The sequence below is a fragment of the Oryzias melastigma genome, linkage group LG20, assembly GCF_002922805.2.
Source record: "Oryzias melastigma strain HK-1 linkage group LG20, ASM292280v2, whole genome shotgun sequence".
Lineage (NCBI taxonomy): Eukaryota > Metazoa > Chordata > Actinopteri > Beloniformes > Adrianichthyidae > Oryzias > Oryzias melastigma.
The window spans coordinates 7,044,134-7,060,816 of record NC_050531.1 but is presented as its reverse complement, the minus strand read 5'-3'; the positions used below and the strand labels follow the sequence as shown (position 1 = coordinate 7,060,816).

Sequence of the window (16,683 nt, the reverse complement as noted above, 5' to 3'; positions counted from 1 at the left end):
ATCACAGCGGCGTGCACATCGAATGATGTCAGCGGCGTTGTGATTGTTCATTTCAACCAAAATTATAACACAATAATGACATTTTTGCTGATAATTATCTGAACAAAATAGTTTTAGATTTTTTTCCCCCCAAGGTCATAACTTAAATGATGTAAGTAAAACCTGGTGACATAACATGACGGAAAACATTGCTAAATGTTTGACGCTCTTCCTCCCACTGCGGTTTCCATGGAGATGGCCTGTGACAATTCCCTCTCTGTTGCCAGGGACTTTCCCCTTAGCAACCAGACAGACCGAGACACGTAACACTTGATTGATTTATCAAGATGAGGTGCTGAGCCATCCGGAGAAACAAGAGTGATGGATTACAGAGCACTTTAATAAATCTTCATGCGTACTTCCAATACGGAGGCAATACAAACAAAGCTGAGAGGTCAGAGAATAACAGTTTTCTTATTTTAGAGATGGAGGATAGTGTTTATAAAATGCAAAATGATTTTCTGGTGATCAATTACCTTCCTAAAACCTTCCTGGAGTTTATAAAACCTTAAAAACTCCACGACATTGTTCCCTAAAAAAATCAGTGTCTGGATAAGCATCATGTCGACAGGAATAAAGAAGATTTTCGGCTTTAAAAAGGCTCCAGATCCAGACGCCGTCTCTCCTCCCACTGTGACGGATAGAGCGACACCTGGCTGCGCTAAAGCTGTTTAAACTGTGAAAGCTAATGCTCTGGGATAACGGGAGCCAAGAATAAAAGCTTGACAGTCAGCAAAGCGTTTCTAAAAGACTGTACATCCAAGAGCGATGCCGACGGACCCAGGAGACAAATTAAGATGCATTGGAACAGGTGTATTAGCCGAGCAACTTATGAAAATGGATCGGCTCAAATCAACGCAGCGAGACCGGCCAGATGCAGTCTGCTAATGAAGAAAGGTGCAAAAGTGATCAGGATATGATTAATGAAGTGTTTACGGATTATTCTGGCCTTTAGAACATGTCAGCTGTGCCTTTGAAATGGTAATTGTATTTATGCATGCACATGTAAATGGAGGAATTAATAAAGATAAAACAGAGAAGCAGGCTGCTGACTAGTTTGGACTACAAATAAGTAGAATTTTACCTCTTTCTATGATAATATCTTTATTTACTCTGCATTTCCTCTTTGATTATTGTCCCTCTTGTGCCTCTTTTGGCAAATTTAGGCTTTTTTGTTTGTTTTTTAGGCTTTTTTGTAATGTAGCTAATATTTCAGCTACATGGCAGCTGTTTTAGCTAATTTAGGCTTTTTTCAGTTTTTAGGCTACTTTGGAATTTAACTAATCTTTCAGCTACATGCTAGCTCTTTTGAATAATTTAGTTTTTTTAAGTTTTTTGTGGCTATTTTGAAGTTTAGCTAATATTTCAGCTACATGCTAGCTGTTTTAGCTAATTTAGGCTTTTTTCAGTTTTTAGGCTACTTTGGAATTTAGCTTTTTTCAGCTATGTGCTAGCTGTTTTGGCTAACTTAGGCTTTTCTTATAACAGTCTTTAATGCAAATTTGGAGTTTAGCTGGCTATCAGCTTCAGTGTTAGCTGCTATTAGCTTCAGCGATTTCAGCTATCAACTTCAGTGTTTTTAGCTATTAATTTCACCATCTTCAGCTATCAACAGTAGCATCTTCAGCGGCCAATTCAGCTTAAATGCTATATATCTAGTTTTTATTCTTTTTTTGTTTTGTTTTGTTTTTTTAAGCACAATGTGTGACACCAAACCCAAGAGCAGGCAATATAACCAGCGATCAATACAACACTCTTAGTTAAGACTTTTAATAGGAAACAACCAGTGCCCCGAGGGAAGCATGCAGCACTTATCCAGTGTACTTAAGCTTTTTGCTTATTAAACCAGTAAAGGTATAGACTCTGGAGAGCTGCTTAAAATTATAAATGCTTTTTTCAGGTAATTACATGAGAGAAAAAACGGCAGAATTCCCCTGAAGATCTAAAGAGGATGCATCAAATTTGAGGAATAGAGCTGATTTATAAAGTTAAACAAGGAAAACTTTTTTTTGTTGTTGTTGCTGCTGGCATTTCCCTGCGTGCAACAAATACGACATATTTCATATTTAGAGTTTAAAACTTGAGCTTTAAATTCCAAACGACTGAATTTCAAGCAGGGAGGTCAAAGAAGCTCCGCCCCCCCCCAAACCCCTTCCTGCCCCTCGCCATCCTGCATGGCAACAGAAGAAAACGGCAGGCCAAGCCCAGAATAAACCAGGTTACTCCTTCAGGGACATGGCGGAGAGAAAAAGTGGCACTTGCTCCCACCCATCCTCTGTCTGTGGTGAAGCTGCCAGTTATCAGGAGTCCAAAGAAAGACTTTTCAGGCAATGTAAAGCTTGTAAATACAGTTTTTGATAGAAAAATAAAGGTTTCCACCAAAAATGTTCGTGTACTAAAAAAGTTTAAAATAAAAGAGGAGGAAAACTTGACCTAATTTATAACCTTATCATGCAGATTAAGACAGATTTTCCTGCTTTTAGATATTTATCTGTCAGCAATTTCCTTCTAAAAGACCCATTTCTGTACGCTTCCTGAATGTGTGAAGTAGTTTCTCTAGAACTCTTTTATAAGCTGCTTTCTTATTTCATTGCTCCACTGAAACAGGGTTAATATGGAAATAAGGGATAACAGCTCAGAGTTTATTTCTCTGATACACACCAGATCTAAATAAACCCTTTCTAATGACTATTTAGATTAAATACATTATTAAAATGCCTGTAAGACAAATGGTAACATTTTTGGAAAGTTATATTTTTAGAAAAAAAGTTGAAAACAAAACATCTGTCTTCTTAGTCCTAAATACAGATTTGCTCTGATACAATTCATTGTATGATCATTTATTATTCAGATCAAAATGAAGCAGATGTGGAAACATCTGGATGAACAGTTTGTCTGATTACTACTCCAGTTTATGATGATTAGTGTACGGATGGTTTGACGTGTAAACAATCTTTATTTTGCGGATTAACTTAATATTTGTCATTTATTTATTTTTGCAATATATAGCAATAGAAACTTAATCATTACAAAATGTATTCAAAACAGTGATATATTTCCTCATAAAAATGACATTCTACTCCTAAAATGAAACAAACTATAAATTAAACGTTAAAAACAAAAACAAATTAAAAGCACCTTTAATGAAAAAAGAACTAGTTTTACTTTCCTAAAAAAATGTATTAGTATTTTACAGCCATTTTAAAAGGTGAGGCTCAACTTTTATCCTTTTTTTTAAGCAAAAAAAAGAAAGAAAAGAAAACTGCATTTTTACACTTAAAAAGTAATCCAAATATAATATTTAAGTGTTAAAATACTTCCCCCCTTCCTGTTTTTTAAATTTATTATTATTATTTTTTATTTTTTTTGCTAAAAACTAAGATAAAAAGTTAGATAAATTCCAAACATTTGGCACACATTTACGGGCCCCCCTTCGTTTTCAAGATTGAACCAGAAACTTTTTTCCTTTTATATCCATTTACTAATCAAGCTCTTTAGCTGTTGAACAGATTTGGTTATTAAAAACTTGGCAATTAAAAATTATAAAAAATTTAACATTTCAATAGAATTAAAATTAGCTTTATTTTCACTTAATGAGCTGTTAATTTTAATGTTTTTTTTACTTTGAAAGTGTAGTTGATTTCATTTTTGAAGCAACATTTGTTGACTTACTACGAAACACTAATATTCTTAATTTTAATACTGAAATAAAAACATTGATAAATCAAGACAATCCTGTTCGAGCTTATATAACAAATATATTATTTTTGTGGACTCTAAAGCATTCTTACATTTTTAATTTGATATGTCAAATGTGGCAAAAATAGTAATTTTGGGATCCCTGATAGTTTTTTTATCTTTTATATATTTGAGGCCTAACTTAAACTAATTTTAGCTTTTATATGGACTTAAGAGTACACTTTAAACAGTCTAAAAAGAACATAAACATATTTTATGTCTTGATCTCAGCCTGCAGTGCTCCCCCATATACACGTGTAAGTGTATCATCACCAGCTAAAATGTAATACTGTGAGAGAATCCATTAACCTTTTCTCAGTGTCTCTGTGATAAAGATGATCCTCAGTATCAATGAATTATCAATACCCCTCACAATCACCGCCCACTTTGTCATTTCGCTGAATGCCACGCCGGTGAACGAGCCTGACATTTCCCTCGGATTCATCAGGTGACGCGTTGTCACGGCAACCAGGGAGACGGGCAAATCCTTCTTTCATGACAAGATGGGATGTGATTATTTGTGGCTCGTGGAAACCATGACATATGCATGAGAACATGTTCCACTTGATTGATTGATACCATTTGTTTTATTTAGTCTCACATATTTGTGTTTTTTTAATTTACCATAGATGGCAAAGATTAGCATAGTACTATTTTTTATGTTTAAAGAAGAATTTAAATAATGCCATACGGTTCTTTAACTACTTGGTAACTCCAGGTACTTTAGTCTAGCTGTGTATAAATCTGGGTTTCTAAAATTAAACATGGTTCATTAATTGTACTTTTATAGTCATTTTTAACTATTTTTTAAGGAGATTTGGTTTCATTGTTTGAATTGTTCTATATCTTGACTCCTCGAGTTGAAAATGTATTTTGTTTGTGTTCTGAATTTTGGCAAAGAGAAAAAAATGTATATTTTTATTTTCTTTGCATACTGTGTGGCAGATATTTATGTTCTTCATGCATTTGTTTTAAAATATGTTGATCAACGAAATCTTTACATTTAGATGGTCCTCTGTAATTTCTGCCAAACCCATACTCAAACCCAAACCACAAATATGAGATTTTTACTTTTTCAACTGAAAGTTTGTAAATTCTCAGCAGGCTGGAAGAACTATGCATAACAATATAAACTGGGCAAATGTTGGCATTACAATCTGTAAAAACAGCAAAAGTCAGTGAATTAGAGGTGCAAATGGATAAATGGAAGTAATCTGTATGAAAACAGATTTGTATGGAAGAAACTTCAAAGATTCAGATTTGCCTTTGAAGTGATAAAAACCCCATAATACCACAGCTGACCTCTTTTCTTACTTTGCATCATGGCGCAGAGCCGAAGAGGCATGAGAGAGATGTTTTTGTCCCATGACGGAGAAAGTTGCACTAAAGCAGGCCCAATGTGTTACAGTATTTTGCAAATGGGCCCAAATGGGTCCATAAAATGTAATCGAGAGTTATGATCAATGCTTCTGAGATCAGTGAAGATTTTGTAAACAGAATGGAACCAACATGAAAGAAAGTCAAATTTTGAAAGATGAAATGCAAGAAAAAAAATATCAATCCAAAATGAAAAAGAGTAAAATTATATTTGATTTTTTTGTATTTGTTTTGGATTATTTTATCTTAAAATTTAGTAAAATATAATTCAAGGCACATAGTGAGGGAAACTGGGGCTCCCTTTAGAAGCAAAAGAGCAAAAAACATCTAGTTTGGTCCTATTAGCACTACAGGTCGTGTCACACAGCCACTATGTACAATTTACGCATTATCCACTTATGTAATTTTGACCTTTCTTGATACATGTGTGATGTACGTGTACGTGTATCATTCGTCGATGGGCGCAGATGTACCGGAAGTCTTGGTTGACTGGTCTTTACCTAAATTCGGTCTTGAGCTGTTTGAAGTTTTTAGTCGGTTGATAATTATACAGATTATGTGTATGCATATTATACGCAATTATTACGTGAGTTTAACAGACCTTTCACGCATGTACCGCCAATGTACAACTTTTAAATCGCATATACGGAGCACATATCACGTTAAAATTATGTAATTGATGCATGAATCAAGAATGAATTCCATTTAAACAGTGCAATATTCACATACGGTTCGTGCACGATTCACAAATTGAGTGATGGGTGTATAAAACTTTCACTCCTCCAGCAGTCTATACTGAGTAGGTATCTCTTGCTCCCCCTGTCCGGGCAGGGGATCAAGTCGCTCGTGGGTTAGTGTCTGGAACCTGGGCCCTTCTCGCGGATCTCCCAAGCTGAATCGCCCCGCCACTGCTTTCACTGACGCCTAGCAGCTGACTTAGAATTGGTGCGAACAAGGAGAATCCAACTGTTAACAATAACAAAGCATTGCGAGCGGGTGCTGTCCATGGTGCTGATGCGATCTCTACCCAGTGTTCTGAATCAGTGGTCCCCAACCACCGAGTTGTAGACCGATACCGGTCCTTGGATCAATTGACTCCAGGCCACAAAAGAAATAATTAATGATACCAGTTTTTTTTTTCTTTTGAGTCTAGACATTATTTTATTGTGAAAAGTAACCAGATTCTCTCAGCCAAACCTTCAATCACTTGAGCTGTAAAGTTTGGTTAAGGGGAGCAAAATGACAACATTCTGACCTATCTTTTATTTTGAAAAGTAATCAGATTCTCTTAGCTACCAGCTTTGATTACTTGAGGTGTAAAGTTTGGTCAGAACTTTACAAAAATGACAACATTTGATTAATCTTTTATTTTGAAAAATCTCTTGGTTTTGAATATCGACAAGATTCTCTCAGTTACATTTCGGTCAATTAAGTGCTAAAAGTAGTCCGGCGGTGTGTAACACAAGAAAAGTTGTATGTGAAATGTTTCTTTGCAAAAGAATAAGGGATAAGAGCAGGAATGGAAGAAGAGACGGAAGAATGGAACTTCAAAACGAAAAAAAACAGTAAGCTAACAGAAGTCCTATTTAAAATATAGATTTTTCCCACACACCTGTTTGCATATTTATAACCTTACTTGGCTTTAACAAGAAGGTTACAATAGTTTGTTGTTCCACTGGTGTTATTATTAATATTAATAAATTTGTGTTTCTAACATTTGTTAGAAAAGGTTGGGGAACACTGCTCTAAAGGTATAAGTGAAGAAATTCAATGAAGTTCAGGTTTACGGGTTCTTTGCGTGGTTTATTCGTACTTCTTCAGTGATTTTGACGTGGTTTATTCATGATAGATCTGCAAAAATTTCACTTAAAATACCACAACTTTTCTCACTTTTTCCACGTCTATTCATGTATGACCAATTTTCATCCATGTAATATGTAAGTAGTGGATGTTTGACACAGCCCTAAAAGAGCAACATATTCAAGAAATAGATCTGTCTACATTTCCGCTTTAAAAGTATCCCTAAGAGCTTAACCATCATTTGCTGAATAACCGAGGCTGTAAATGAACATTTACAATATGTCATGAGGAGAAACGGGAGGACATGGATTTTCTCAGTAAGACTTACCATTGACGCAGAACTCGTAGGGCTCGCAGAGCTCATCTTGAAACAGACACCCTGGAGGTCAAAAAAAAAAAGAGAGAGAGGAGAACCAATTACAGCTGCACTTGTCACAGTAATGTCAGGCTGGTTGTGAAAAAGTAAGAAAATGCTGCACAAAATTAGCTAAATGTCGCTATTTCTTCAAGACATCGTCAGTCCGTGAGAGTACAGCTCAGTAGTACATTAACTCTGGCTGTGGGCCTCGCTGCTAATGGCTGAGCCATCAATCACCAATTAGTGAAACTTCTTCTTACGCAGTCACTAATAGCTCCAGTCCATGGGCAACGTTTCCATATATGAATGTTGCATGAATATTAATGAACTTTAACGCTTGGACTAAGAAAGGCTGTTCCAGACTAATAAATGAACAGATGGCAGGAACATTATAACCGACTGTTCCCTGCCTTCATATCTCACTCGGGGGATTAGCAGCGAACCACAGAGGACTTTTTGTTCTGCTGGAAGATCGGCACAGGTGATTCCACACATTTAAACGTTTGATAAAAATTTGACTGAGGACAGAAAGGAAAAAGAACTATAAAACAGCCACAAAGAGCAGAACATTCAGTTTGTTAGTCAGAACTACAAACAGCTGAGGTTTTTTATCTTCATTATTTCTCCTCCTCGTGGGGAGTGGCGCTTTTGGCCCAGTGGCCTTGATGGACAGAAACGAGCCGCTCGTGACGGTCAATAAGGAGCGGGCTGAGTAGGAGGAGAGCGCTGTCAGACTTCCTTTATAATGAGGAGAGATTGGAGAGGCGAGTCTCTTAATCGATTGACACAGAAATAACATAATCAGGACAGGTGTGGCTGAGAGGGAAAGTTTTGAAGCGTCGATGCTGGTTCTGCATGACGACTCTGTTCCGTTTTCCTACAGACTGCGGGAACCTAATTATACAGACACAATGAAAAGTAATTTTGTTGTGGAGCTGAGGGGACGTTTCAGGGCGTTATTCTTTTCGGAGGTAATGGCTTCAATATGTCAGCAAAATGGTTATTTAATGATGCAGAGTGAAGCACCAGTGCAGAAACGGGAGGTCATTCGACTCTGTGGAGCAAAAGCAGAATGTCCTGAACTGGAAGTCAGCTGGATATTCCAAAACCAAGAACATTCATTTCGTGAACCTGAACAGTGTTCTTTGTATTCATAATAACAGACCTGTCAAAAAAAGCAGAGAAATACGAGTACATTTTAAGGTGTTGGAACCATGGACTGTATATGAGAACTGGACTGAACCCCTCCTCTCTCATGTTCAAAACAGGAAGTACCTGGCGCCTCCAAGAAGCCAAAATCCCACAGACTTCTCTTGATAAATAAACAGCTATAGCTCAGTCATATTTCATCATGTCTTTTCTGTAGTGCAAGATGACTCAGCAAAAGTAGGTTGGCGCCTGCTGGCGCTGCTTCCAACGTTCAACAGATTTTGTGTAACCCGCTTTCAAGCAATCCAACAAGCTCACTCCTGATTGGGAAAAGGGTTACCATGGATATAAACATAGACTTAGGGTGTATTCAGACTGGAAAAGTCACTTGGTCTGGAGTGAGTCTGCTTAATTTGGTCCGGACCGAGTCCTAAATTTTGTGTTTGGTCTGTATTCAGACTGCTGTTAAACTGACTTTTCTGTTTCGAACCAAAGCTTGTAAACAAAACCACATGGCCAGGAATTACGAGCGCGGAGAAAGTCAACAACCGGAAGAAGTCCTACGCTTTGCAGTCCTTGTCGGGACAGTTCACGTATTCAAACTTTATATTTCGCTGACTTATTCTGAATGTCTGTGTCAATATCAGGTACACTATTTAGTGCAATTTTATGACAAACATGAAGGCACACTGCTAGGTGTTTATGCACATAGATTTTCAGGAAAACAGTGTGAGAAGCAATGTGTATCACATTGAAAGTTGTAACAATAATCCTTCACTTATCTGTCCACATTTGAATGTGTTGCTCTGTCTTATGGCTGCTCCACAGCTTTTACAAATCTGTTTACATCTCATAATGCCTGGCTACCGTGGCCATCTAGATCCAGTTGTTACGCTCCGGGTATGGAGCCTATTCAGACTGAGGAAACTCAGAGCGAACCGAAGCTCAGTTCAATTGGAAACGAACCAAGAACACTTTAAAAGATGGGTCCAAAAGCGGTTCCTGGTCAAGCACCAAGAACTGAGACTGAAAATTTGTTCCATATTATCAGGGGAAATGAACTCTGACGAAAAACCAAATGTGTCCAGTCTGATTACGCTCTTAAACCCACTTTCTGATTATTTCCGGTTCCAAAATGGCAACAGCCATATCATGAAAAAATTGATTTCCATTGTTTCCAAATTCCTTCACTGCTCACTACATAGTACACTATACAGCACTTTTGCCATTTTTTAGCGCTGTCCGAATCTATAATACCAAAATCAAGTGCCTTAAAAATTTCCCAGAGGTCTCTGCGAAAAACCAGTGTGGATTAATGCTCACTAAATTGGCGAATATAGACCACAATGCATTGCATTTGGACTATTTTTCATGTGGAAAAAACTATTTTCAGATTTTTTTTTTATAAACCATCCAATTTTTTTTAAGTAAAAAGTCATTGTAAAATGTTCATATTTATAAAGCTTTTACTTCAGGAAATCGGTGACGTCATATTTGCTGAAAAAAAAAAGTAGTGAGCGTGATGTTTGAATTGCTTTTAAAATCCAGGACACTCAATAGACTTTCACTATATAGATTTCAGTAGTTAGGGAGGGTATGTAGACATAGCCCTCCGTTCGTTGAAACAGGAAGTAACCCATTTTCTATGGGTGACATCACACTCAGTCCAATTCTTATTCAGCAGGAGGGTCACAAATACATTCAGAAAAGTTCACCATGTGTCCTGCAATGTTTATATGTTAAGAAAAGCTGGAAAAACGATGTGTTCAGAACAAATGTCTCCCTTTTAAAGCACTTATATTTGCTTTGTTCTTCAAAAACCTCTCAAGGACATTTGTTCTCACTTCTAGAAAAAAAAAATTAGGTTTCACTGAAATGTTGAATTGAGTCGATTCTTTTCACACAAATTACTTTATTAAATGACAACTTTGATTTTAAAATGTTGGCTTTTTTTGTTTGCAAGTCCTGCAGTCTATATGAATGTTATTCCACATTTTCCTGTTACTATTATTTCTTCATTTAAACATTTGATTTTTCACTCATTATTTATCACCTCTAGTTCAGCCTCTTAAAATTGCCCCGTGAATTGATTCAAAATGCTAAGAGAAGGAGCGGCGGTGTGTTATACGCATAAAGAGAAGGCAAAGAGTCACGTTGGAATCCTTGAATCCTTAATCCTTTTTAAAGTGTTATTGCAAAGAAACAAAAGCATTGCAGTAAGAGGAAAAAAGAAGCCAAAGTCCTTCGGGAAACTTTCTAACTTAATAGGAAATTTGCTTGAAAATGACAGATGTTCTCGTTGACCTGCTGGCTTTTCTACATTTTTTTATATTATTTTTACTTTCATACTGCTTTTGAACTCTCCTGACATTTATTGCTTAAAGTATAATTATAGGAAGTTCAGGTTGGATTTCAAACGTTGCACAAAAACGTGCAAAGAATACATAAAAAATTGTAAGGGTTTAGAAGAACAAAAAAATAATATGATAACAGTAGTTATTCTGAAAGATTTGACTTTTTTTTAAAAACTGTATAGATTTTGAATTCTTAAAAAAATGCTTAAAGTGACATCTGATTTAAATTTGGACTAAAGTTAATAATTTTAAAGATTAAAAGGTTAGCCAAAGGTGAAATTGCTAAATTAGTTGATTAAAATTATTTTTTTTCAGCTAGTTATGATTAAAGATCTAAATCCAGCAAATATTACAAATAAAAAAAGATTTAAGTGTGCTGTAGTTAAAGCAAGCAAATTATTCCCTGTTTGGACACATTTTAAGGCATTTAAATAGTTTAATGATCAAAATATTAATTACATTTTTAACTATGATTGTTAAGAACAGCCAGTTTTATAAGCTTTTGTGAAAAGTTCTACATCCTTTCTAGAGAAAATAAGTTTGTCCCACTTTTAAGTTCTCAGTCAGCATGAATTGCTAGCAGAAGCAATAATCTTTATCCAACAGCTATTAAATGATCAGGACATTTAAATTTAGCTGGAAGTTGAGTACAATGAGGAGCCCAAACTTTTGTGAAGATCTCATTTGAAGCGGGGGTCGGGGATTCACACGGTCCCTCTTGACTGTGCATCTCTGCCCTCGGCAATTAGTGTCAACCCTTTCAGTGTTACCTTCTCATCACTTCCCTGCTTAATTCAATGGTTCTCTGGAAAGCCTTGTCAGCTCTCAATATTAATTATGACTTTCAACAAATGACCCATTCAAGCATAGTTGGTCAGGAATTGAGTGTGCGTGCACGTGCGTGCGCCCGAGTGCGTCACGGGCAGCCAGATAGTGCTGATAATACCACAGCCTTTCTTTGGATTATTAAAATGGCACCTTTTAATTTAAATGCAATCACAGTGTGGGCTGCGAAAGGCAGAAGAGTGTGATGGGAGAAGATGAAGAAAGCTGCAAAAGCAAAATAGGGGAAAAGAGTGTCGCCTTTGTGTTTGAGGAGACAATTTTTTTTTTTTTACAAAAGGAGCAGCTGCATCGCAACATTTGACTTTCAGTAAACAAATTTCGCTAATATAATATTCTTGCTAAATCCTGTGGAGACCTGAGGTTACGTTGCCATGTCAACCACACTGAGGATACATAAATTAATCTCACAACATAAGAAACCAGTTAGTGAAGGCTTAAATTGATGGGATTTTTTCTAATAGCTTTTAACAATTTTGTTATAATTACAGATATTTAAATTCGTTTTTTGTTTTTGTTTTAGCACTATATCAGTTTGTCATTTTTATTGTGTTTTGTTTTACATTTTCTAAAATTGTATGTTTTGATTTTATTGTTTTGCTTTTTTAACCCTCTCAGAGGCAAATTCAGTTTTAGTAACAGAAAAAAATTAAAATATGTTAAATTTATATATGGGGTAGTAAAATACAATTCTGATTTTTTCTTTTTTGAGACCTTCACATGCAATGAGTTCTGAGATATTGCAGATTTGAAACATTGGCCCTGCGTGATAAGTGGCCACTAAAGACTTGAATATGATATGAATGTTAGTTTTATTTTTTAGAACAAGCTAACAAAAGTAACAATAACTAGCATTATGCTAGCATTTAGCTGTTGCACATCTGCAATGGTCATGCTTGTAGGTCATCTCTTGACATTAAAGTGATAGTCAGGTCAGTAATAATGGGATAAATCAATGACAAAAATAAATGTTAGCAGCCTCACTGAGAGGGAGAGATCTGCAGGTGTTCCAAATGGGCAGAAGGTTCACCTCCCAAAATAGATGCTGTTTGACCCACTTTGCAAATACAGGGAAAATCCAGATGGATCAGTTGGGTGGAAGCTGTGAGTCACTTGACAGCTTTTCATCAGCGCTGTGACTGCGGCGGCGTGCGAGGCAAAGACAGAAACAGATACAGCTCCACGCGACAGGAAATGAGAAGAAACTCTTCAATGAATGTGTGCAGAATGTTGATTACATCCCAGCGGCTCACATCTTTCTCCAACGCAGTGCATGACTCCTCCTCATAGCGCTCCCCTGCTTGCTTTACCACTTTAAACTGCAACTGAGGGCAGCAAGGCTCTACGCTGAAGCACTCTTAACCTTCAGCTAAAATCTCACAGCGTGTCTGGGATAAAACGGCGCGAAGATCTCTCCTCAGGGACATTTAATCATGGAGGAGGGGGAAACTCTTAAAGGCCATTTTGGAAAATCGCTTGAGCGACTTGGATCTTTTAACTGGAAAATAATTCCAGCATATTGATCTCACTTTTTACCACCTACCCGCATGTTGCCATGTTTTTAATAATGGTTCCCAGCATGGATTCAGGTCTGAACAACCTGACTGGCTGACCTTGCCTGAAACGTTAAATATGTCCCAACGATTCGAAAGCCAAGAGGTCTGTGCCACTTTCTGTGTCACATGTAGCTGGTCAGTGCCACCGCACCATCTGCAGCGTCTGAGAGGCCAAGGAGCGTGCTGGAAGCCCGGCAGGGTGGCGGGCCCCTCCCAGAGCCCGCTGCAGATGAAGACATATTTCATTCACCCTCTGGGGCCAACGGCGGATCTTTTACCATAAATACAATCCACTTCCAAGGACGCTTGACTCATTTCTAAAGGCGCACACCTCCACTACCAGCCAAAAAAGCCATTTTAAAACATTGCGTCGGTTGACAACACCAATAAAAGTGCAGGGGACTTGGAATGGGAGTGCAGCTGGAGCAGAAACAGCGGATAACATCACCTGCAAGCAAATTAGCATTAGCTTAACACCATGTCTGCAAATGTAAACAGCTTGTATCATTAAGGCTCTCCATTTTGTTTTTTACTAAAATTAAAGAAAAAGGCTTCAAGCTCTTTTGCTCCTGCAGGGCTATTCACGTCAAAAGCTGAATGTCACAAGTTTGCAGCTGAGCTCAATTTCGGCTCTTCATCTACTTGTCATTTATTTAAAGGAATCTGGTGTTAGCACAGCTGTTTATGCAAAATTAACACAGAAGAAGCTGTTGTTGACACAATTTTAGAATTCATACATTATTTATCATCAAAATAAATAACCTGATTTTATTCTAAGAATTTATTGATTTCACATGATAAAAAGGTCCAGTGAAAATTATATTTTATTATAATATGTTTTTCTTTTGTCTTAATATGAGATGTTATGCCCTTATGAATGTTAAAGTAGATTTATGGTGATTTTTTTAAGTTAAAAACACCAACGTAGGTTGTGAAAAAGCAAGGTATAAAATGTATTGATGTATAAAAGCAAAATGTATGGTAAATTAGTTATAATTTGGAACAGAATAAGATGTTTAACACAGATTTTTCTTAAATAACATATTGCATGTGAACACGAGCATTAATTTTCCCTTTTATTTAAAAGATAATTGTTTCTTTTTCTTTTACTGACTACTATTTTGCTAATCAAAAAATACTCCAGACAAAGCAAAAATTGGTCAGATAACTAAGTAAAAATAGTAATTAAATGTTAAACAGGAAATTGCATTCTTTTTTCAAATATTTGTTGAATTTAAATGCATAAAAGCTAAAACGTCCAATTTGCCATCAACTCCAAGTTCTCAATTGTGTAAATATTGTGCTAATGTTCTAAGTTATGCATATCTTTTTGAGACATTGTGTGTCTTTAGACACAAAACAAGATAATATGAGGGCATTGCTTACAATTTTAAGACTTCATAACATTTGCAAGCATATTTAAATATTTTGATGACCACTAATTATCTGCTTCCACAGTCACACAGCTACAAATGGAAATAAAGAAACAAAAAAGAAGCCTAATATTAAAAATTTTAGTTTAATTGCTTGTAGAAATGAAATATTACAACTACTAAATAATATAACCTTCGTTTTGATAAATAAAGAATAGTGTGTGAAAACAATAAAAAAAAAAAAGTTCAGCCTGAAATACAAAAGGGGTTTATACAAATAGACCCCTGATGAGTCCAAAGCAAAATATTCCTGTTTTGGCTCGTATTGGTTTGCTGAACAAAACAAATAAAATTAAATAAAATATCTGATTATTCAAAATATTTACTTTTTACCTTGTTCATTTATTTTATGAAAAATTTTAGCAGAACGACAAGAACTTTACCACAACATGTATTTTTTGGGGGAAAAACGAAAAAAATAATCCACCTTAACAATGTAGGATTAGTAGGTAGTGCTAGAAGATAGCAGAATAGACCTGACATGAGACCACTCGACACCTGGAGGACTATAATCAAACAAGTCTTTCAGAATTCTGCTGGCTGCAGGCGACAGCCCAGACGACGGCCATGAATTAAAGATGGCAGCAGCACTGTAGGCAATGCAGGACTCAGAAATAGACTATCTTGACCTTTTCTCTGACCTGCACTGAGAAATTCAGACATTTGATTTTCTCACATTATTTGAGGTGGGAGTGAGCGTTGAAGTACAGAATCAGAGGAAGTTAGGAGTCTAAGCGTTCACTCTCTGGTGCTTTGAGGAGCTCAAACCTCGAGAATAAAAGTTCAGAAAATGAGCTTTTCTCACAAAACGGAAAAGGAATTACAAGGTACCACAATGTTTCATCTTAATTGCGCTATTTACACACATTTTGCAGCTTAAGCAGTTCCTTATCCACCATTTGAATTTCTGACCACAAAGCCAAACAAAAAGTGGTGTTCTTAAAAAAAATAATTCAAATTTCACCGACTCTCAGGACCTTTTCTCCCCTTTTCTTCAGCCATTTCCCTCTTGCTGCACTAAAAGCAGTGTGGAGTATAAATCAGCAGCTCCAAACGACAAAACAGGCACATTATTTCTTTAATCACAGCCGAGATAGTATTGATTAACTCCTGTGCCCAAGCTGCAGCTTTCTGAATCCTCATTACTGTGTTGTTGTCCTCATTACAAAACTTGGCTCCGCCAAGATGGAGGTGACCTTCAGACTGACCCGTTTCCAAACACCATTTATTTTGAACTCTGGAGAGACAGAGAAAGGGTGAAAAAGAGCTGCCCTGCCTTCTTCATCTGCTCCTCTTTTTCCAAAGATGATTTCACACGTGTCAAAAGGTGATGAATCTCAGGACGATGCAGAGGCGACAAAGAAACGCATTTTGTTTTCTCACTGCTGTATGTGAGAAAAGACCAGTACTGTGCGGCAAAGTGGTGATCGCGTGTCACGCTTTAAAACTGAATGTTCCAAAATTAAATATCTTAGCTAAATACATTCAATTATTTAACCTGCAAAGCAACAATTTACAGCGAAAATAACTCAGATATTAAAATTAGGCTAGAAGAAATTAAATAAATTCCTTCTCAAATATAATCCAATACAATCAAATGCGAACAAAACACCATATCAAATGTAGTTTAGCTAAGAAACCAATAGATTGCATGAAAGCCAAAAACAACTCCAGCATAAAACCATGTAGGTCAGACTCGTACATGCTGATGATAAAATGCAAACAGCCGATGCACCGACTGGTTTCTGGCAATTAAACTTCCGGGTTGAAGCTTGCTTCAAAAGGCAAGAAACTCTATTTGACAGTCATTGTATTTAATGGATTTATAGTGTCTACTGCTTGTACCAGTGCAAATGTCTCCATTTATAATTAGGAGAAGAAATATAATCACTGTAAAAAACATTTACTGAATTATTAATTTAAACAGATTTGATGTGTTTCTATAAATATATATCGTGACTTTTTCCTTTGTTTTTATTGCTGAATTTGCTTAAAATAAACCAATCAATCAAGGTCCTTAAGACTACAGTCACATG

The 16,683-nt window shown here is 36.4% G+C and overlaps 1 protein-coding gene across 2 annotated transcripts in view; it reads right to left on the bottom strand.

The window, feature by feature from the left end:
* Positions 1-16,683, bottom strand: part of ptprn2 (protein tyrosine phosphatase receptor type N2) — a 144,272-nt gene that overhangs the window by 118,170 nt on the left and 9,419 nt on the right. For both annotated transcript variants that reach the window (XM_024280249.2, XM_024280250.2), the window contains exon 2: positions 7,283-7,333. In XM_024280249.2, the coding sequence (XP_024136017.1) occupies positions 7,283-7,333 (51 nt within the window). The remainder of the gene's footprint in view (positions 1-7,282; positions 7,334-16,683) is intronic.